Source organism: Ochotona curzoniae, unplaced genomic scaffold (assembly GCF_017591425.1).
Source record: "Ochotona curzoniae isolate NIBS_2020 unplaced genomic scaffold, NIBS_Ocur_1.0 contig_64, whole genome shotgun sequence".
In the NCBI taxonomy this organism is placed as follows: domain Eukaryota; kingdom Metazoa; phylum Chordata; class Mammalia; order Lagomorpha; family Ochotonidae; genus Ochotona; species Ochotona curzoniae.
Window position 1 is genome coordinate 40,033,665 of NW_024466502.1, and position 23,997 is coordinate 40,057,661.

The following is a 23,997-nucleotide window of genomic DNA, read 5'->3' on the forward strand; positions in this document are numbered from 1 at the left end:
GCTTTCCTCTATTACTTTCCCAGGCCACAAGCAGACAGCTGCATTGTAAGTGGAGCAGCTGGGGTTAGAACCAGCTCCCATATGGGTGTCAGCACCACAAATCAGAGGATTAGTCTGTTGAACAACTGCACTGGCCCAGGAAAATAAATTTTGAATACTGCTTTCAAAGGCATTGATCTAGGACAGGTGCTGTGGTGCTGCATGTTAAGCAGCTGCCTACAGCACCAGCAGCTCTATATAGATGCTGGTTAGCATCCCACTGCTTTACTTCCTACCCAGCCCCCTTGCTGAATAAAGTAAGTAAATCTTTAAAAAAAACAACAAACAAAATATCAAAGGTGTTGATCTTTTTAAAGATTAACTTACTTATTTGAAAGAATGGCAAGAGGGACACACACAAACACACAGAGAGACAGAGAGATTGAGCATCCTCTGTTCGCTTATTTATATCCTAAGTGACCGCAAGGCTGAGGCTGTGTGAGGTTGAATCCTGCTTTGGGGAGCTGCATCCATGTGGTTGGGCCATCCTACCTTCCCAGGTGCATTTGCAGGAAGCTGGATCAGAAGGGGAGCTATCAGGACTAGAACCAGTGCTCCAGTTGTGGCACCACAGTGGCAGCGCCTAAAGGCACTGATCTAAGCCAGGAAAAATATGTTTGTGAACAAAGACATTTACTAGTATCTTTCGGCAATGCAGTATATCATGAACTTTTTTGAACAAAGCAGTCACTGTTCTAGTGTTCAGTGCTTATAACTTATTTCTGTTACGTCTTGCTGTAAGTATTGACCTTACTCAATTCAACAGGAGCCCCCTATGGATTGCACCAAAAGGAACAGCAGAAGCACCGTGTTTCGGATAGTGCCGAAATTTAAGAAGGACAAGGTTCCGAAGCAGAAGGCCAGTTCCCAGCCTGGTAGGTGGTCCCCTCCAGTAGGAAAGGAGAGTGTGATAATGAGAAGAATGATGTATTAAAGTGAAGTCCCCAAGCTAATGAGGGTGTTCTGGAGCTAGTGGTGTGTATTGTACAGCATTGTGGATGTTCTAAATATCATTGAGTTGAACATTTTAAAGTGGCTGATGTGGATGCTAAGATAGCTTACCACATGTAGAATTTGTCAGTGTATCAGCAGGAGTCTGTAGTGAGGAAGCAAATAAGAAAATGAAGTAGTTGCCACTTTGATTTGCTTTGCTGGCAGATGTCCCTTTGTCTGTCTGAGTGGATCTTTTCATTTTGCCATAGTAACTCATGGCATCAGTGTGAACTTGTTCTTTGTCTTCAAAAGTCAAACTCTTGGTCATTCTGCTCAATGGAAATTAAAAACTTTCATGTACTCCTTTAACTTGCTTAGTGTTTTTTTTTTTTTTTCCCATCTTGAAGGACACTGTTTCAGGCTCGTGGTAGCAGCAGTGTGTTTTGATACTTGCTTTCTCAAACCAAGATGAAAGCTTTCTTTGCTACTTTTCACTTCCCTTTCTACCTTTCCTTCAAGATTGTTAATTCACTGCACTTTTAGGACTGAAACACCTTCCCATTCTATGTATGTAACAGTATTACTTCAGAATTAAATCATGCTACAATCTCTTCTTAGCTAGCTGTCTGATTTTTCTTAAAAAAAAAAAAGAGGTAAGGTACCTTGCTGATAGTATTCATACATAGAGCAGACATAAAATGACATTTAAAAGCAAAATGCAGAAAATAAATAGGCTTTTATTAGGCTAAACACTGTTGAATAAAATGAATAAGAACAATTATACAGCGTGAAAAAATAACATAAGGCAAATCCTCCTAAAGACAAATGTTGAGAGTTTTTAAATGTTATTAAATTTGTTCAATAGCACATTTGTTATAATTATCAGTAGCAGTATAATGAATAAAGGTAACAGTTTCACCAAGACCTTGCTGCAGAAAAGTTGTTATAAAATGGAACACACCACATCATGCTTTAGATTTTAATTTAGCTTTTATAGCTTATTTCCAATGGTAACTTTTCATACATGGTCTTATAGTCTTCATCAGAGTTTGTGTAAACCTTGGACCACTCACTGATCCTAAGGGTCAAAATCGTGTTTCTAATACAGCCTGGATAGGATAAGTTGCTTTACTGAAACTGAAAAGAAGGTAAAGGCATGGTGCACGGCAACGAATGTCTTCAAAGTCAGACCTTTGTGTTGGTTGGTGGTATGTGACCTGCATGGGAAATAACTGAATTGGAGTTTTGTTGAAAAAACACCTTTAACCTTTCCTTTGCTAGCTGCAGCTGTGCTCTGTTTGGCCAACTTTTGCTTTGTAATGCGTTGAGCATGTAGAAATTAAGGGGGTTTTGCTCTTAACTTTGGTAGTTCAGAAATGGGGCACAGAGGAAGTTGCTGCTTGGCTGGATCTGCTCAATTTGGGAGAGTACAAAGAAATCTTCATCCGCCATGACATCAGAGGGGCTGAACTTTTGCAACTGGAGAGGCGAGATCTTAAGGTATTTCCTTTGTGCTACCCTTCTGCTCTTGAAACTTCTCTGGCAAAATGGAATCCTTTCTTCTGTGCCTGTTCTGTTATGTGCTTATAGCTTGGCATATGTTGTACAAGTGTGCAGTGGTAATCTAACATTTATTGTTCTGTGGTCTGAATTCGTTGTGTGCTTCGTAAACAAGAATGTTGGCAATGCTTTCCATCAAGATCATCCTCTGCTATAACAAAAGCTTTGCATGAACTTGGTAATTATTCTGTGCATCCATTGGTTTGATGGCTCCTGTGCTAATATCTCTGGAACAGATTATGTTTTTACTGGTTCCTTTTTTGGATCAGCATGGAAGGTGATTGTTGTTAAAAATAACTTAAAAATCTAATATGTGCTTAATAACTAAACATTAATTAAATCTATCAATAACCAAGTGCTCCTAATATATGGAACTGGAGGAGAGACATAGCAATAACACCTTGTAGTCCAGTGGTTTTATTGTGTTTCTGCATTGGCCTTTCACAGTCAAACTCGGGCAAGTAGATGAATAAATTCTAATTTCCATTCTATTATGTGTCATCAAAATTTAGTCTCAAATATAAATGCATTAATTTCTTAAGTTGTACAAAAATTATATCTAACTTTTGCTACAAAGTTGTTCATAGCCTATTTGTCACTTATGTTCATTAATCCTTAATCATTAATTCATGGTCCATAGCAATTTACTTTTACTCTCTGGGTGAAGACTCAGTACTGGAAACAGCCAAACACCCTGTTCTGTCAGGACTGGGATCCTGCCATATCATGTTTTCTTAGTATACACTGCCATTTAAAAATCCCCATTAATAACACTGGCGGGGCACTCCCTTTACTATATATTGAGTTCTAACATCTACAGTATTGAGATACAGTGAATCTCTAGCAAATTCATGGATTGTTGCCCCTTCATCTACAAATGTTAGCAGAGCTCTTTCAATAAACAATATAAAGTACACATCTTTTTTTAAGCAGAGTCACACTGTTTTTAGCACATCTGAAGGTAAGCTCTACCTTACATCTAAACACTTTTATTCAGTATAGCAGAATAATGGGTTAATCCATTACATTGGTTGACAGTCCTAAATCTAGAACATAGTGAAATATCTACTTCATTAACGTTGGTAAAGCAAAGGTTGAAATCAAAACTTGAAATGAGCATACAACAAAAATAAGTACAGGGTTCCTTTACATTTCATGCATTTGTGTGCATGGGATATCCTGGAAGGCCACACTATCCATTGAGTAGTTAGTGATGGGTACATTATGCCTGCTTTGCTAGGTGGTAGCTACCCTCTCAGAGCTGTCATTTCATTAGCCATGAAGAAGATACATTCAAGGCCATATATAAATATATTGCAAATATATTTATTCTTGCATCATGTAAATACATACAAATATGAGTGAACACATCTCACAGATACTGAACAAGCTAAAATCAGAAATGAACTCAAACATGTTGAGGCAGAGTTACAGTGATAGGCTGGGAAAAAGTGAAAGTAGAAAGAATTATTTTAGTTACTTTTGTTCTTAGGTTTTTCCTGGGACATTTTGTTCTGTTTTATTTCTAATACTAGTTGTGTTCTTTGCCTTAACATTTTTAAGAAACATGTATTAACGCTGTTCATTGTAACTCGTTTGATATTAACATAGAGTGTGGGGCAAAGGACAGTTTCACAGCAACAACCTCCTATAGCACAAAAATTAAGCTACAGAGCAGCCTTCCCTTGTTCTGACTGTAGCTGTCGAAGAGCAGACCCTGTGAGTTGGGATTATCTGCTTCCTGCTTCATCTCAGCTGTTTCCATTGCTTCAGCTGTGACTTACACATGTAACACATTCTCTCCAGTCCTGAGTGACCTCGTTGGTGAACTTTAGGATTCTCTTACTGACTCCTGATACTTGAATATCCCATACAAGTGTACTTTTGAACATGACCCAGAGCCAACTTCTGATCTCCTGTGGCACTCCCCTTCTGCCCTTCTCTAGTGCTCTGTGTTAGAAATCATGCCTCGGGCCCTCCAGACAGAGCAACCCACAGTCATATTTAGCACCTTCCTCTTCCTTAGCTAACTTCCCCTAACCCATTAATCCATACCAAGTCATGTTGATTTCTATTCTCCACTCATTTCTCCTTTTCCCATTTCCATAGTCTCTCTGTGGTATGGTGTCTGATATTGCCTGTGAGGTCAGTAGCTTCCTAATTGGTCTTTGCAGTGTCACTCTCTCTCCATTTCCACGTTGCAGCTGCAGTAATACTATTAATATTATTGATCACACAGGTCACTTTTCTGCTTAAAACCCTTCAGAGGCTTCATGTTGGTGAGAACTTAGACTTACAGTTTTATGGAAGCCGGCAGGACTCTGCCTGTTTGTTCTGGTCCCTGGCCCGTCACTCAGCCATGCAGCACCCACTCAACCCTTATTTCAGCATCTTACATGCTAGACTCATTCTCTCCTTAGGATACACCTTGTTTGGTCTTGCTTCTGCCCCGACCCTCCCCCTGGCTCAGGCCTACTTAAAGTTTGGCTCAAGCTTTACTTCCGTCTCGCAGAAACAACTGGAGAAAGCTCCATGGCATTCCCAGGCTGGGAGAAGGAAGGTATTTTATAAGATGATTTAGCAGGTGAAGAAGCAGACTAACTGCATTATTTTCCCTGCCAAAATACAAAGGGAGAACGAAGGGCATCAAGTAATGATGAAGACATTTTGGTGTGGGGTTGGAGGTTGTTTATATTTAAATCTGTATATGTATGTCTGGAAGGGTAAATAAATATCTGTAAGTCTTGCTTGGGCAAAACCAGGCCTGTCCATTCAAATAAAAAGTCATGATGAGTGTGATAGAAATAAAGAATGATATGTGATAGACGTATGATAAAAAAATATGGAAAAATATGATAAACGTCATGGCACAACTTTTTCACGGTCTGACCCCCGAAGGATATAAATGTGTTAAATACAAGCTGAAGAAAACATTGGTAAGAGCCCTGCACAGTAGCTTAGTGGCTAAAGTCCTCGCCTTCAATGCATCAGGATCCCATGATACCGGTTCGTGAGCTGGCTGCTGCACTTCCCATCCAGCTCCCTGCTTGTGGCCTGGGAACACAGTTGAAGGTAGAACCCTGCACCAGTGTGGGAGACCCAGAAGAGGCTTCTAGCTCCTGGCTTCAGATCAACTTAACTCCAGCTGTTGTGCTCACTTGGGGAGTGAATCAAAGGATGGAAGATCTTCCTCTCTGTCACTCTTCCTCTCAGTATATTTTACTTTCCAATTAAAAAAAAAATGAAAGAAAACATATGTAAGCAGTTAGTGTAGCCTTATGGAAACCATTCATCTCCCTACACGAAAATAGAAATTCTAGTTAGAGTCATCCTCCCCAAAAGAAATTTTTATTCTTGAAAACACAGTATGTATATTGTATACATACTGGGTGTGTGTGTGTGTGTGTGTTTATACATACACATATATAGGTTAAAATGTTTAATACTTAGAATATTTTGATAATCAGATACCTATATCATCACAAAGTATATGGACTATTTCAATATTTCACTTCCATAAAATAATCTATTTGATATGCTAGCACATACTCAGGAAATGTCTAGTTTCTAACGACTAATGTCGGATACCCTAATGTTACATGAAAAATCTGGGCCAGTGAAATATGTACAAACATGTTACCCTGCAGTTGTATTAGACTTGAAAGCAGCAATTGGAGGAGGCTGTTTGAGCAAAGTCAGAGCTGTCAGCCACTCAGCTGCCGTGGAACTCAGAGTGTTCATCAAGCCCAGGAGGGCAAGCGATGGGGAGAATTGAAGCCAGTTAGATCTGTTTCTTTAAAAAGTCAAATCCTAAACAATGCTCTTAGAAAACGGAGTAGATAGTTGGATATTCTCAGACAAGTAATGTTTTGATATTGGATCCCTGAGGTCTAGATTACCTTGGATGTTACTTTCTAAATATTTTCCTCCTATGTTTTTCTCCTGTTTCAGACATTTTTGTGCAAAGGTTGTTTGACTTAACAACAAACTAATTACACCCTTCACAGGTAAACTGTAAGGTCTGAAGGCTGTAACTCTTGTTATGGCTTTTTCAGATGGTGAATTGGTTAGGGCTGTCTTAGAAGAGGGTCCTTTATTCCTGCAACCAACATTTGCCCAGAGCTGGCAAGGCATGCTTTGCAGCCATCCTCCATTTCTGCAAGTTAAGTTTTGAGTTCTTGGCACTTACAGATAGGTGTTTAGAAGAGTCTGAGGAGGAACAAAAAGCCAATGGTGGTTTGAAAGAAAGTGTCAGCCAGCAGATACCCAAGTGATTTTTTTACTCATACATTCTGCAGAGTATAAAGAGTGAATATTTTTATTCAAATTAAACATTCATGGTGTGACTAATGTATTTACATCCCAAATTTTAAAAGCAACCCCCTAGTATCTGCATTTAGGGCTAAGCCTCAATTTTAATATTTTTGCACAAGAAATGTCTGTCAGTATTTGCCTTTGAACTCATTTTCAATACCATGATGTGACATACATGGTTCTTTTCAGATATCCTGAAGAAGTTATCTTTGAAAAAAGATAACTTTTTTGAAAAAAAAACACTATTTTTGAAAAAATAGAGAAGCCAGATTAATTTTGACTCTTAGATTAATACTACTTACTATACATGATTTATGAGACTGTCATGATTAAGAGTGTGTTTAGGATGTGATGTTTTCCTCAGTTGGCAATTTTTCAGTTTCGGGCTATTTTTGTTTCACTGACTTATTTTTCTTTCACTTCCTGAATCATTGGATACCAATAAAAATGGATGAAATAAATGCTGATGATCTTACTTGCTAACTGAATATTTAATCCCAAGCTCTTAGTTATCAATTAATTTCTTTACTTTGTTTTCTCTCTCTTTCTCTCTCTCTTTCATTTTGCCTACTTTTCTTCTTTGTTGTAGGACCTGGGGATACCGAAAGTGGGTCATATGAAGCGAATTCTCCAGGGAATTAAAGAGCTTGGCAAGAGCGTGCCTCAGTCTGAAGTGTAATCATTTTGGTGCTATTCCTTGGAAGTGAAGTCCTTGCTACACAATACAAAGTGCATGGAAGCCGTCGGCTGGTCTCATAGTTCCCGCAGTTGATGAGGCAGCACCACTGAAGCAGCTCCAGGGCTTGCTGTTCTCCTGTGGGTAAAAGATTTTGATTTGAGGTATTAGAAAATATTTTTGTGCCAAAGCCTACATTCCACAAAGCCTGTTTGCTCATTGTGCAAACCTGACATGTTCACATATACTTACTATAGTGAAAAGAGTAGGAAGAATCTGAGAAGATTGTGTTATCTGATAAGTGGAATGAAATGTTTACTTTCCTCAAATCTGGTCTGATAAAATGTTCTGATTGTTCAGCTGTGTAACAATATGCGGCTAAAACTTCTTGGGTCTCGTTGGAGGCATTGGCCTCTTCCTTAAAATCAGGGCTGAGGAGGCGAGATGAGAATGAAGTTGAGTTTTAAGTGTTGGATCGGTGTCACCTTAGTTGGGTTTCCTAGCATTCCGTGGTCAGAGTGTGGTTAAAACCATCTCATACCATGATGAATGCAAATGTTAATGCACGATGTGTCCACCTGAATTGCCCTTCCTTTTCCTGCATGTCACATCTAATAACACTATGATAGCTCTTATGTCAGCTTCAGTGGAATCTAATTTATTGCTACCCAAGAACCTTTTAGTTGGCTAAGGGCACTGCACTTTTGTGTTTTTTCATGTGGAATTTTGCATAAATATTCTATACCTGAGATTTTGTGAACCTGTTTCTGTGCTGTAACCAACAAATGACACATATTTTACGCAAGTCACTTGAACTTCAGCCAGTCATAAACAGCAGACATGCACATTAAGAAAACTCCCTGAGTGTGTTTATAAAATCACTTGCTTCATTGCCTAACAAAACTTACTGCCACTTTACAAACCAAAAAATTCTTATATTTGTGTTCCCATTTTTCCCTTTCACCCTTGTAATTATCACGTATTCTGTTTGAATTTTTAATATAATAGACTGTTCACATCCAGGAATCCTCCAAGGTTTCAACTGCAATTTGCACATTGGTTGGTTACCTAACCTTACCCACTTGCTACAGTGACTTCTGACATAAACTCCCCAACAGACAATGTTTGTTTTTTTCTTAAGGGCTTCACACTGTTATCACTGTCTCACTTAAGTCTTATACCCCATTTGGTAGATGCACTTTTCCTTTGTATAAATTACTGTATGTCAAGGTAGCTCATCAGAATTCAACTTTACAATGATTAAATTTTGGAAAGCCAAAGGCAAATGCATCAGTCAGTCACAAAAAATCCTCAGATTGGCTCTCGTTAGCCATTATGTACCAAAAATGGATTGTAATATTTTAAATGCTCTATATAATAGAACTAAACAGGGTACTGACCCAGTGGTGACAATTTTATATCACATAGCCAGATAGGTGCTTGGTAGATAAATGTGTACACACACATAACTCTATACACATATGTGTATATACACATGCATACACTTATGTTTATATGTATATACACGTATACATACATATGATCTTGATAGTTTCATTGGTATTTTCTATATGATTATTTTCCCGATGTCTAAACAGAAATATTATAGGAGAGTATTTAAAATAAGCTTGTCAGACACATGTAGCTTAATTATCTCAAAAGAATTGAACTGTTTGATACTTTATTCTTATTTATAACCTGGGTATTTATTTACTATTAAACTAAAAAAAAATTGAATATCTTAAGAATAAATGAATCTGGTGGGTTTCTGGCTCAATAGGGTGTATTTTACTTAGACTTGTGGATAAGTGGAAAATTTTCAAAAAGTTTAAGGAACGATGTTAGTTTTACCCACATTTCTTCAAAGATACCCTTTCCCAGTTCCTTCTGTTTTTTCCCATCTACACAGTTTCCTATTCCTGTAAGTGCATGTCTGTGGTGGCCAAATAGCAGGTGCCAGATTCCCAGAGCACTGTTGAGTTCATGATCCCTATCCAGCTCTGCCAAAAAAAAGAACAGATGAACAGGGACCCTAGAATAAGCAATGTTCTTAACCAATGTGTTCTTACTGCAGTACTCCTTTGTAATAGACAAGACTCTTAAACCACCACATCTTTGAAATTTAAGACAATGGTGTAAATACTTGAATTATTTTTGATGTTTGACAGTCTTTTCCATCTTAGCTAATGCCTTTTCTGTATGGTGTAAAATCTTATGAGAATCTTGAATTCGAGTTTCCTTACAAATAACTCTTGGATGAGAGACGTCTTCTACCATGGACCGTTGGAGTGTTTTGTTGTGGTTGTTCAATGAGGGCACTTCTCCCTGGCAGCCTTGTCGGTGATTTGCACTGAATCTTCTTTGCCACAGTGACACCCTTAGACCCTTAGCTTCTCATCACAGATAGAGGTTACCAAGAAAAAGAAAGAAAAAGAAACCAGCAGGGTCCCCAGCACAGCCCCAGGGCTGCTGTAGTCTGTGAGAAGCCGAGGTGATGGGCTGTCTGCACCCGTCAGCTGTCACTGATCGGACATCATCACCCAAAAATCTGCTTTCTTCTCATTTCATGTTTAGTAGGAGCTTTTGCTTTTCAAGAAGGAAAGGGCTAGGCTGAGGCCAGAGTACTAGACGTTTTTCTTCTGCATCTGCATTCCTTTCTGATTTCCCTGCATGTCAATATGACGGTGGTGACTCAGAGTCTCGCTGCCATCTACTGTCGGTTCCCCTCCTGATTGGGTGCCTCGCTGTAAAATGACGCCTTTCATCTCGCCCTTCTTGAAGTATACATTCTGGGTCACTTAGCTAAGCAGCAGGAAGAAACAGTGTAAAGAAAAGAGTTTTATAATTTGCATTTTGGAAGATGATATTTGTTCAATAAGCTAATATATTAGTGCGCGAGGTGATCTGGACACTGCCGTATACATGCTTGTGGCTAAGGAAACATGGCCTTTGTGCTATTCACTAGCTACCTGTGGCTATTTAAACTTTAGGCTCTTTTCATTAGAGGTTCTGTTTCTGAATTGCAGTATCCACCTTTCAAGGACTGAGTAAAACAGGAGTGGACAGTACAGATGTAGCACTCCAACATTGTGAAAATTCTATTGAACAACACTGGAATATGTCAATGTTGCTCCAAGTGTGTACTCTTTGCACCAAGCTTATTACAGAAATACAGAGTTTCAGGTCCACTTCAGACCTACTGAATCCAAATCTTCCTTGTCACAAGATGCCTCAGAAGATTAGCATTGGCTTACATCCGTTGTTATCCCTCTTGGATGCTAAGAATCTGAGTTTTCAAGAGTGACCCAGAATAGTGTGTTCCTTCACGCAGTATTCCCGGATATTGTCTGGCTAATCCCAGAAATGAGCTGAAACCCACCAATACATCTTGGAGAGTTTCTTCTCAGTCCTTATTCCTGAATCTGGTTCTAGTTGTATTTTGTAGCTAAATGGAACTCAGGAGCTTGGCCAACCCCACAGGGGCCTCTCTGCACCCTCACTTTACAACTAAGTCATTAACAGGCCACATTTGCTAAGTTGGTTGCTCATGTGGCATACTCATTTTTGCACAACCTAAGTCACAAGGAATATTTCAGAAGAACGTTTACTGAGATAAGTAAAGATCAGGCCAGTCTCTTACAAGTTGTTCAGTGGATTATCCTGCTGACATAGCTCAGACTTGAAGACACATGACAGCACAAACACATTCAGTGAACCACTACATATGCAAAAAAAGAGGAAAGAATCAAACTACTTCAAGTAAAATAAATATGGTAGTTAAAGCAAAGAAGGTTTATTTTGTCAGATTTAGGTCTGCTTTTCTTATGTGAGCTTGATCTTTTGCATGATTAATAATTCATCATATTCTTGACCCAAAAAAGTTAGAGATTATCTAATTCTGAAAGTTTTTTTCCCCCAGTGATTTGTCACTTAATTTTTACATTTACTGAAAGTAAATGAACTAGAGAAACTTTATCTCGTTCTTTATGAATAAAGAGGGCACACTTTATTCTTCCCAGAAGTTATCATTAGGGATTCCCTGTGTTTATCACTTCAAAAGTACACTATAATTTCTCTGCCGGGGCAGACAACATGGTGCAGCCTCATGTTCTGTGGTTATGACTTCCTCAAGAACAGTTGCTAAGGAGGCTGGGAAGCCAGTACACCTCTTGGGCTTGTCATCCTGCATCTCCTCTGTCCCCGTCTCCCTCACTGCGATGCCCTCGTCCTACGTGTTGTAGCACTAAGTTGGGTGATGTGATGGTTCTGAAGTTTGATAATGCAAGGGGCAATTTTCAAGCCACAGATTCTTCAGCTGAATGAAAGCTAAGTTGTGAAAATTCCTCAAATAGTAACTGTTGGCCAGGGAATCGTTTCCCATGGCAGTTCCCACCATGTGAGGCTGCCAGGCTTTTTGCTGGCCTCTCTCTGGGGCCTGGGATTTGGGTGTCTGCCCTGGTGGCCCCCAGCCAGTGCCACAGTCTTGGTGTGTATTCAGTAAACTGATGCTTTTGCGGTGGGAAGTGATCCTTAGCTTATAACCAACAAAGGGATGATTATTGGTTTCCAGAATATGCGAAGCAGTTTTTAAATCCTTCTTAATGTTTTCTGTTTATAACTTTTCCCAAACTTTGTTTAGGACATTTATGTTTAAAGAAAAATGCTGCATGGGTTTATCACAAAGAACAGAGAGATCAAAGGCAGCTGGACTGTACTTATTTGTATAATGCTTTTTATTATTTTCAGGAAAAGGTTAATGGAATAACATTTAGTTCAGTAACAATTTTTAAGATAAACCCCATATGATATAACTAAATATATTAATTTTTGTGTAACTAAGATATTCTGTCAACATTATTTATTTACTCTCTTCATTTTTTATGTACTTCCAAGTTTTAATTGGAAAATTAAAAGCCAACCATTAACATGTTATAAAAACTCCACATATATGAGTCATTTTAGCTTCACATTATTTATTCTATACAAATTTATAGTCTGGGTGTTTCATAGAAACTGTATTCCAAGAATCACTTTATAGATGCATTTAAATAAAAGAGTTTTCTACCCAGTTGATAATGCTATAAAAGTAGAAAACTGTAGTTAGATATATAAGCTAAAATGGAAAAAAAAAATCTCTCAGTGGCCCTTGCTGTTTGATTGCACTTTGGTTTTCCCAGCATAGCGGTGTGAGTTTCTGCGTTTTCAGTATTAAGCTGGTAGACAGCTACTGATCACTTACAGTTCTGGCAACTGGTAACTAGTGCTGTGAAAGCTTTGGTATTGTAACATTCCCTGTTTTGTGAGTTATATATTGTATATTAAGATGATTAGTAAATTGGAGTAATATATTTATCTAGAGTTGGGGAAATATGATAATTATTTTGAAATCTTCAAGTATCGGACTGTTTTTCTTCTTAAGTGAGATAAAAGGCTCACTTTATGTTAAACTATTTATACAAAGGCTATCTCCTTTTACTGGTGTTATTAATTTTCATATTAAAACTTTTTCTTATCTTTTTATACTGAGGTAATTATCATACTGGTTGTTCAAACTGCCAAGGTATATCTTAGTTTGTAGGATTCTTGGCAGGCAATATGTTTAATTAGAAGTAAATGTAAGCTTTGTGTATTTTGTGGCTTTAGGGGCAAGAATCTTCGAATCTCTCTATGTGAGGCAGTGCTGTTACCAGCCAAGTCAACAATATGCAGTATTATCTGTAATCATTAGAAGGTTTGCACAAGTTGTATAAATCAGCGCATTTATTTATTGTGTTGTCAGGTTTCATCTTTGTACAGAATTCATATTCTAGCTCGTTTCCTTTCTACTGCTGTTGCTTAGTGGGTAATAGCTCTGTTAATGATGTGCTTACTTACGTACTTGAAGTACTCCTCTCTGTCAAACAGGTGCCCACTGTTTTTCCTTGTTAAAAAAAAATAGGTATATTTTACCATGATAGATAATTAAGTAGTAATGGAACTTTGTTAAGAAATAACTTTCATGTTTAAAATAAATACAGAAAGCACAAAGCCAAAGGCAATCACCAATGCTGACGATTCAGTACAGCCAAAAGATCTATTGTGCAATATTTTGCCAATGTATATTGTATTTTTATGTTATAACTTCTTTTCTGTAGAGAATTTTCAAACTGCTGCAATGCAGGAGATCTCATTATGCTATGAACATGACATTCAAAGGAGCATAAAGAATTTTGAACCAGCTAAAATCAGTTAATCCTAGCAGCCACCCTTGGTTCCGTTGTGTATATTTTTAATCTGTGTTTGCACTTGACTGTGGACTGCTTTACCGATAGTAGCCCAAATGGAAAATTGTTTCTATTAATTAATCCAATGAGATTTTAATTATTTTGGATTGTTTCTATTCAAATGTATTTTAAATTCCACTGTTTTAAAAACTAAAGAATTAAAACATAATGGCACAACATGCCACACAAAATAAAATCACGTGAGCAAGAAAGAAAATGAAAATCTGTTCAATTTAATGTGAAGTAGTTGTAGTAAACCAAACAAATCATTTTAATAAGTCCTAAATCCAAATGTCTTCTACTTTCCAATATAACAGTAGATGAATTGTGACTTGAGACTTCCTAGTGGAGATTAAGAATTAATTTACTATAATTTAAAAAACAGCATTTTAATTTTACTGTCCACAACTAATTCTTGAGAACCGTAAATTTAAAAATTACATGAAAATTACAGGAAGAAAGGAAGTTGAGTTGGCAATTTGGCAGATTTGGGAGTAAATAGAACATAGACCTCTTTCTCCTTTAGGTAGGAGCAGTAGGCACACGTGAGAAGGAAGGTTTGACATCCACAGTATCGAAAACAAAGTCCGAGGCTAGATCGTAATGAAACAACCGGCAAATTTGGTGAGCCCATACTGCTGAAATTGAGAAGCCACTTAAAAAAGTTGAAATGACCTAATAAATCAAGACATTTGATAAAGGCCACATATGTGTTTATCACAAAGAGCCAGGTTGTGCTTTTCCAAATTAATGATCGTTACAAGGAGGACCAGTCAGAAGGGCTTAGCTGGTTCCTGTAAAAGAACATTGGCAAATATATATCAGACCAGCCAAGGCAGACCATAGACATTTTCGTGAACTGGCTGAATCTCATTTACAATCAGAAATTAAAATTTACAGTTTCATTAAAGTGTGTGTTTTCCTGGAAATGGGAAAGTGGTTTTGACTTATTGGGATTCATAATCAGCTTTGTCATTAAATCAGTGTATCCCTTCCACAAGTTCTGTTTTAGTACCTTGTTTTCCCAAATTAGAAAAGGCATGCATTATTGCCAATTTTAAGCACCTGGCAATTTTTCTTATACAAAAGGAACTGTGTAAATATGAATCATAACTAAATTTGACATTACTCTCCCAGTGTCATTTTAGATATAAAGTCTTCCCAGACGGTAACATGAGAATGCAAAGTCCAAATCGATATCCCTTGAGGTTTGGTTTAAAATGAGGTTGGAGTTAAATTAGTACCATCTGAACCAGTGTAGGTTAAAGGTTTTTCATCCATCTACTATAAAATCATAACATCGCAGATAATAGAAAAGTTCTAAAATCTTTGAGTAGTGTCAGTGTTTCCTCACTCACCTCACATCATGTTTATAGCGGCAAGTGTATGTGTGTGTTTATGCTTCTAAGACCTTAGTGTCTTTGTCTTAGCTTAATTCTACAAACGTGTCAAAACATGGGTCCAGGATTCCCTCGCCTGGTTTCTCCCTGTGGTGTTGCCTTCTGTGTCCTGCTGATTCTCAATGGCTGCTTTGATTCAGAGCCTGGATCGCTGTTTCTGTGGACATGGAGTGGTGTTTTCTCATGCAGCGTATCATCAAAATTTTCCACGAAGACATTCAACTAGAGGTTGTATTTATGATGGCCATCTGATTATGATTAAGGAAAGTAAAATAGGAATTAGAATAACCAAATTAATCAGTTATATATAAGAGTAAGATGACTTATTATTACATGACATTTTAATTTTGTCCTGGTCATGTTCTTTTTCCTGAAGCTTTCTTTGCCGAATCTGGCATTTATTATAGCATAATTTGAGAATTTGGAGCTCCTGCTGTATTTCTTTCCCCCCAAAATGTTAGGATTATAAGAGAGTATAAGCTGTAAGACATAAGGGAACAGACTGAATTAGAATTCATTAGTGTGACATTTTGATCTGTCTTGACACAGCTTAATTTGCACAATAATAGATCTTTGATTATTCCAGAATGATTTGGTACAGTGACTAGAAGAAATGCCTTTTCTGGGAACTTGCTTCCCACAACAACCTGATCTACAGATGGCCGTGATATAATTGAATATAAATTGAATTGATATAAATTGTAATTTAAATTAGATCCTGCCCTGTTTACAGATTTCAAATGTATCAATAAGATATATAACCATGAGGTAAGAAAACTGCCTATTTGAGCAGTTCTATTGTGTGTCTTCTCCTTTTGATACTTTTTCAGTACTTATTTATGCATTTGTATATTTCACTTTCTGACCATCTCAAAAGGTGAATTGTCTGTTTTGTTCTGTGTCTGGTTAGCTGCAGTGCCAGCTGTATTGCCTTGATCCAGACATCCATGAGTGACAGCTTCACCCTGTTGCTCTTTGCTGCTTTTGCCAGCTTGTCAGCAGCCAGTTTCCATACTCTAATTCCCTCCAACTACAGTGTTCTTTTAAAAACACAAATGTGCCCTGTCATCTCCTTACTAAAAATTGTGAAGTAGATTCTCCTTTCTTGAACTACATAGCAACCTCACGCCCTAGCAGGATGGGTAGGAATTTCTGTGACCTGGCTCTCCCCACGTCCATAGCATCCTCACCTACCATCCCTCTCTTGATCTTTGGTGATGCAATCAGGATTTGGTGCCTTGTTGTAATCACATGCCATTGATCAAATTCATGGAGATTTGATGCAGATGTGTCTGTCTTGCAGCCTTGCCTGCCTTTTCCAGCCTGGGAGTTCATCCATAGTCCCTAATATTTTGAATTTTCTTCTTAAAAAAAATAATGCCACAGTTTTACACACACACACATACATACATATGTCCAAACATTTGAGCAAAAATAGAATTTAAAGATATGTATTTTGGTTCTTAAACTTGGAATTGGAAAGTTTTCCATAATGTACATTTCTCATGAATCCCTTCTCTCCTGTTCCTCTCCCACACAGCTTGTTCTCTCATGGAATTTCTCTCCATCTTTTTAGTTTCTTTGTCTAGTAGAAATCATGGGACTTTGATGAGTCTTTCTGAATGAAAGTAATGTAAAACCCAAACCTCTGTATTGTTATGCTTTCACAAATTAAAGCTTAGGATTTCCTATAATTCCATATGAGGTGAGCTGTGCATTCTGGAGCATCTATGCAGCTTGGACAAATGAATGGAAGAAAAACAGGGAACAGCCATCATTGTATTAACTGTATAGCTGAAATACATACCTAATCCAACTTCATGTTTCTGAAAGTGAGAGAATTTTATGAGCCAATGAAGAATTTAATAAGAGGAAAGAAACTATTTTGAAACAAAGTAAAAACAAAAATATCAAAACCCATGGATTGCAGCAAAAACAATATTGAAAGGGCTATTGATTTTACATTTTGCATGAAGGCTGCCCTTACATTAGAGAGAACAAATGGAATTTGTCCTTTTGGGATTGACTTATTTCACTGAGCGTAATGGTCTCTAGTTGGGACCATTTGGTTGTAAATGGTAGATTTTCATACTTTTTAATGACAGTAATAGTGCATGGAGTAGATATATCACAGTTTCTTTATCCTCTTTGGATGGTCATCTGGGTTGTTTCCATGTCTTTGCTATTGCAGATTGTGCTGCTATAAATATAGGATTACAGATCCCTTTCTCATATGCAGTTTTCATTTCCTTTGGATATATTCCCAGAAGTGGGATGGCTGGGTCATATGACAGGTTTACTTGGAGTTCTCTAAGCACTCTTCATGCTGATTTGCATAGTAGTTGTACTAGCCCACACTCCCACCAACAGTGGAGGGGAGGGTACCTTTCTCCCCCTCGTTCACACCAGCAGGTGTTAGTAGAGTTTTGAACATAGGCCAGCCTCACTGGAGTTAGGTGGAATCTCAGTCTGGTTTTCATTTGTATCTGCCTGACAGCTAGGGAGCCTGAGCATCTTTTCATATGTCTATTAGCCACTTGAATTTGTTCTTTTGAAAGATGTCTGTTCATTTCTTTTACCAACTGCCTATTTCTTAATATAGTTCAGTGTGCACAAGATTTTCTCTTCACAGTCATTTAGTGTATACAGTAAACCTTAACATTTACAGTGTTGAGAATTAAGAAAAATAAAAAGCAGTAATGAAGGGAATTTAATATTCAGACCAGAAGATATACTGCTTTTGTGTGATTTCAGGTCACTTATTGAATGATTACCTTAATGTAAATGTAAGAAGGCTTCTTTATCATACTTAGCTACCCTTTATAAAGATTAAAATCCATTACCTATGGGCCAGTTTTTAGCCTTTTGTGATTCTACAAAGCCTTTCTACTATGTCTCCAAGTAATGATGAAGATTAACATGGAAAGCTCCTCAAGGTTAATAATTCCTGAAATTAAAAACTTGTCCAAATGTGTGTAGCCTTTTGCTTGAACTCAGTTGATATTTTTCTACCTGTTCTATAATTGACAATCAATTAAAGAATACACATAAACTAACATGGGGCTCCTATCTAGTAGAATTCAGGTTGATTTTCAGTTATTTTCTTCAGTGTTGAAGAAATCAGGAGGGCTTTTTATACAGTCTGCTTCTCAGGTTGTTGCAGAGGAGGTGTCTCCTATTCCCTGTCCTCAGAGTCACCCGATTCTGTGTCATAAACAAATAACCCCAGGTGTGTCTGTAACGTTTCTGTTTCCATGTCAGCCACTAATAATATTGGCTATCTCTTGTTAGGTACCTGTTGCACCAGTTTTACAGAATCCCTTTTCCACAAACACATGAACTGTGCACAAGCCCAGTGACAGTGTAAGTCAAAGTTAATGGTAAAAAGACCTGTATTCCTGTTAATGATGTACATGCCAAAATATATAAGAGGTATGCATTGCAAATTCACGGGACAATAGAAATGCTATCATGTTTTCTGACAGACTTCACAGGCCTCGTTTGAAGTTATGGCTTGATGTTTTCACTTCATTATTTTTAAGGAGGGGTAGGGAGTGATAGTATTTATTGGTGTTTAAGTGGTCTAAAGCAGATAGTAAATAAACTACTAATATTTGTGGTCTGCAAGGCCCTAATACATGATGAAGCTAAACAAAAACATTTGAAATATAAAATACTAACTCCTCGCAAAATGTTATTGATAGTTAGGAACTGGGTTTCTTTATGGAATGGGTGGGGGGGAACCCTATTGTCCAAGATGCTAGGGGAAAAAAACCTTACTTGTCTGTATACTCATGTTGTGTGATAGGCATATTTTGAAATTATTTTCTCATCAGTATAAGGAAGCAACTATCTCTGTGTTGTGTCATGGAAGAAAATGGAAAGTGATAGAACTTTGTTAAGGATCCATAAAGAAGGAAGCTCAGAAAGGCAGGCATTTGAGCCTTAGATTCATCATACTCTTCTTTTCCTGCAATGAAGAAACTTTTAAAAGTATTTTGCTCCTGTTTATCATCCCATTGAAAACACAGAAGTAGGATTCCTTTTGTCCCTTACATTGCAGAAGATAGTCCTAATTTAGCCTCGTCATATTATTTATAGCTAAAAATTTACTACATTTTGGTAGTCTGTTGAAACCAAGTTCTTCTATCTGAAAGACGCAAATTATGTCTATTTATTGCACAGTGGGCTCTGTTTGCTGCAGAAAAGAGTGAAACTTTCAACTGCGTATTAGCACACTCACCAGGGAAATACCGGACAGAGCAGAGGTTATAACTTTGGCTCTAATTAATTTTAATAATGGTAAGAAAGACGACGTGAGTTTTGTTTGTTTACATGCTGTTTACAATGGCATAATTTTTAAGATATATACAATAACATATTTATTGCATACTATTTTAAAAGATGTTTAATGTGTTTTCACCACCTTTGGAATATATTGTTACATTTCCTTGTACAGATAATTTGGGTGGCTTTGTTAATGTAGCTAGAAATTTTTATGACTACTAAGTGACCAGTTTTCGGTGCCTTTTATTGTGGAGTGCATGATTATGTATTTATTGTACGGAAGTCACTGACGTGTGTATTTTTGTACTTTGCCGAGAGTAAATGATTGACCTTGATGTCCATGATGATGAGAGATGTCTTTCCCAAAGGGCACTGTCTCGAGATAGTTCTTCTCAAATAAAAAGAGTGCATTTCAAGAAGGTGTGACGTCTACATTCTTTCTCATGGACAAGCTTTTTCATTCAACTTTTTATGTAGAGATAAAATTCAGTCACATTCAGTTGTAAGAAACAGTAGAGAAAGAAATCTGTATACCCTTCACCCATTTGCTCCAACAGTATCTTGCACATCTTTAGTTAAATATTGTTCACTAGGATAACCACATTGGTAGGGGCGAATGCGGAACACTTCTGTCAGCACAAAGGTCCACAGCAAAGATCCCACGTGTGGCCCATTATTTTTTTTTTATTTACTGTCTTTATGTGAAAGGCCTCGCCGCGTGTGCATAGGCAAGAAGCTGGACTGGAAGGAATGTAGCTGGGTCTTGAACATGGCATTCTGCACGGGATGCAGGCATCCCAAGCAGCGACTTAACTGTTGCCCTCACAGCTGCCCACGTTGTCCTTTTATAGACACCTCTACTTCCTTCCTTCCTAATTGAATTTTCTTTCAATTCAGACAACTGCTCTGTCCTCTTCTATAATACTGTAATTTAAAAAATAAAACATCCATGGAATTTAATTTTATTTGAGTTTTCTCCACTCAGAATAATTCTGTGGAAAATCATTCAAGTTACTGTGTGCATCAATAGTTATTATTACCAGCAAGTATAGGAATTCTTTTTTTTAAGATTCATTTATTTTTATTGCAAACTCAGATATACAGAGGGGAGGAGAGACACAGGAAGATCTTCCGTCCATTGATTCACTCCCAGAAGTGGCCCCAGTGGCTGGAACGGAGCCATTCTGCAGCCAGGAACCTCTTCCAGGTCTCCCACACCCATCACTTGATCCCTCACCCATCACTCTATTGCTACGAAATCAGAAGAGAAAGCCACTGCGAAGATTTAACTGGGGTTACTCTGCCGGCTGATACCCAGGTCCTGTGCAGTTAACCCGACAATCCCTGCCCCGGTGCTCTGCGCTCCGTCACCCTCATCCCCACTTCGTAGCTCCCACCCAACCCTGCACCTTTCCCTCCTACCCAGGGGCTGCTTCGCCAGGACTGGTCAGGTTTCTTCACTCTCTCCTCATCGGCGCTGGCTGTGGACCCACCAAGACCTCCCCCCGCCCCCTGCCGCCTCCACAGGGGAGACCCGGAGGAGGCTCCTGGCTTCGGATTGGCGCAGCACCGACCATTGCAATCACTTTGGGAGTGAAACATCAGACGGAAGAACTTCCTCTCTGTCTCTCCTCTGTACATCCACCTTTCCAATAAAAAATAAATAAATCTTTTTTTTTTTTAAAAAAGGCCTTGGGCCGTCCTCAAAAGCTCTCCCAGGCCTCAAGCAGGGAGCTGGATGGGAAGTGAGGTCACCAGGATTAGAACCAGCACCATATGGGATCCCAGTGAGTTCAAGGCAAAGATTTTAGCCACTAGGCTACTGTGCTAGGCCTAATATAGGAATTCTTAATCGTGAAAACTATTTGACTTACCTTTCTAGTAATGATTCCTTGCATGTGACTAAAGAACACCTAAGAGCCCAATGCATGACAGATGATCTGTGCCAATGATCTGTAACTAGCCCCTTGAAATCACTGTGTAGTCGTAGAATAAAAGAAGATTCTAACACAAGGTGTTGTGTGCAGTGATGAAATATGCCACCAAGTGTCATGAAAGAGGAAGGATGTTGAGGGGCACGTTCCTATTGTCATTAAATCATTTAGCCTGAGGGCCAGCATTGTGGCACAGTACGTACGGCCCCTGTCTGCATCCCATATGGGTGTGGTCTGTATCCCAGCTGCTCCACTTCCAATCCAACTCCTCACTAATCACCTGGGGAAAGCAGCAGAAGGTGGCCTAGAACCTTGGCCTGTCACCCACATGGGAGACCCCAAAGAAGCTCCTTCCCTCAGCATGGTCTAGCTCTTGCCAACGTGGCCATCTGAGAAAAGAACCAGCAGTTGGAACATTCTCTTGCTCACTTCTATGTCTTTCCCTCTCCCTGACTCCAGCTTTTGAAACAGATAAATCATTTAGCCTGGAAAAGATATGGGACAGAAGACAAGCAGCATGGAGTGTAAAGCTTGGCATGGTAGAAACAACCAGGAAAGATGGAGAATGGCCCTAGGGCAGAGCTCAGTCAGATCTGAGCCCTGTACAAATCTGTCAGCTCTGGGGGTCAGGTGGACTTGTAGAAGGACATGGGGAGGGAGCTAGGTCTAGTCAAGAGATGATGAGGCCCGGCATATAGCGTAGTGGTTAAAGTCCTCACCTTGAATGCGCTGGGATCCCAAATGGGTGCCGCTTCTAATCCCAGCTGCTCCACTTCCCATCCAGCTCCCTGCCTGTGGCCTGGGATAGCAGCAGAGGATGGGCCAAAGCCTTGGGACCCTGCATCCGCGTGGGAGACCCAGAAAAGGCTCCAGGCTTCAAACTGGTTCAGCTCCAACCGTTGTGGCCACTTGGGAAGTGAACTATTGGATGCAAGATCTTCTTCTCTGTCTCTCCTCTCTGTATATCTGCCTTTCCAATAAAAATAAATAAATCTTTAAAAAAAATGATGAAGGATTTCTCTGGGGCAGTTATAGAATTAGAAGGAGGGGACAGAACTGAAACACTCATAAATGGCCTGCACTTGGAGATAAGCTGTGAAGGAAAGCATGAATGAGAAGGAGAAGCAAGGTGAATCCTAAGTTTCTATTAACTGAAGAGGAAAGTCCAGGTCACATTGGGCATCCTTAAGGATGTCTGTAGGGTACGTGAGGTTGGAGAGAAGTACTGGAAGGAAGTAGACATGGGAGACATCAAATAGATCGGTCAGTAGAGGAGCTGTGCTGAGACCTCAGGAACTTAGGTGAGGGGCCCTGGAGCTGGGACTTAGCCTTTGGCAGAAGGGTTGCTGTTTGGATGGTACCAGAGGGAGAAGCTGCAGAACAGAACCAGTTTGCTGCACCAAGGTGAGAACCATGCTGCTGGGACACTGCGTTAGCAGTGACCCGGACAGAAGAGCAAATCTCTTGTCCTTCTACCTGTCAGTTTCCCTTTTGACCTCTGTTGATATGACACAGGAGAAATCACCCAACAGAGTGATGATACCATTGGCAGAGCCCATGTGTCTGTGTATCTCTGGCCCTGGATGGTGCCAGCAGGGGTGTGTGTGTATGTGTGTGTGTAGCCCTGGCCCCAATGGTGCTAGCATCGCAAGGTTGTGTGTATGTGGGTGTGTGTAGCCCTGGCCCTGATGGTGCCAAGTATCACAAGGTGTGTTTAGCTGAGAGACAACATCCGAAAATAGCATCTGTCTTTGAACACTCAAGGAACTGTTAGGGAAATGGGCTTGCTTCAGTCCTGAAAGAGATGAGCAAGTGAAATGGGAAGGAACCGTGCTGTGTGCAGATGCACTGGGCTGTCTGGTGACATTTGTTCCTCTGGGAGATGGAGGCAGGAAACCCTTGACGTTTGTATCCATGGGAGTGAGAACTCCAGGGAAGAAGGCAGTTTATGAAGGCAGCTTCCTAAGTCTCAGTGTTTGGCACATGGCATGTCACAGCATCATTGGCTGACCGGGTCAGAAATCACCCAAGTCCTGGGTGCTTCTCAGTCCTGTCCTCGCTCACACATGGAGTATGCAGACTCCAAACTGAATTAGCAAATAAATGAGCCAGAATGCTTACTACAAGAATGTTTGTTATATAACGTATCTTTAAATAAAAGAAAATTACCATTGTAGGTCAGTGCTATTGGTGTAGTAGATTAAGCTTCCACCTGTGATGCCAACATCCCATATGAGCACTGGTTCGAGTACAGATTGGTCCAGTTCAGATTCAGCTCCCTGTTACTATGCCTGGGAAAGCATCAAAAGAAGGGTGGCCCTGGGCCCAGCACAGTAGCCTAGCGGCTAAGGTCCTTGCCTGGCACACACCGTGATCCCATATGTGTGCTGGTTCTAATCCCAGTGGCCCTGCTTCCCATCCAGCGCCCTGTTTGTGGTCTGGGAGAGCAGTCAAGGACGGCCCAAAGCCTTGGGAACCTGCATCCGTGTGGGAGGCCTAGAGAGAGGCTCCTGGCTTTGGGTCAGTGCAGCTCTGGCCATAGCAGCCACTTGGGGAGTGGATCATCAGATGGAAGACCTTCCTCTCTGTCT

At 39.4% G+C, this 23,997-nt stretch overlaps 1 protein-coding gene across 2 annotated transcripts in view; it reads left to right on the top strand.

Annotated features, from left to right (window-relative positions):
- DGKH (diacylglycerol kinase eta) overlaps positions 1–13,387 on the top strand; it is a 173,977-nt gene extending 160,590 nt beyond the window's left edge. The window contains exons 28-30 of one of the 2 annotated variants that reach the window (XM_040991348.1): positions 806–914; positions 2,342–2,472; positions 7,436–13,387. In XM_040991348.1, coding sequence (XP_040847282.1) covers positions 806–914; positions 2,342–2,472; positions 7,436–7,525 — 330 coding nt within the window. In that variant the 3' untranslated portion in view covers positions 7,526–13,387. The remainder of the gene's footprint in view (positions 1–805; positions 915–2,341; positions 2,473–7,435) is intronic. The other variant, XM_040991349.1, reaches the window with a different exon arrangement.
- The last annotated feature ends 10,610 nt before the right edge of the window (positions 13,388–23,997 follow it).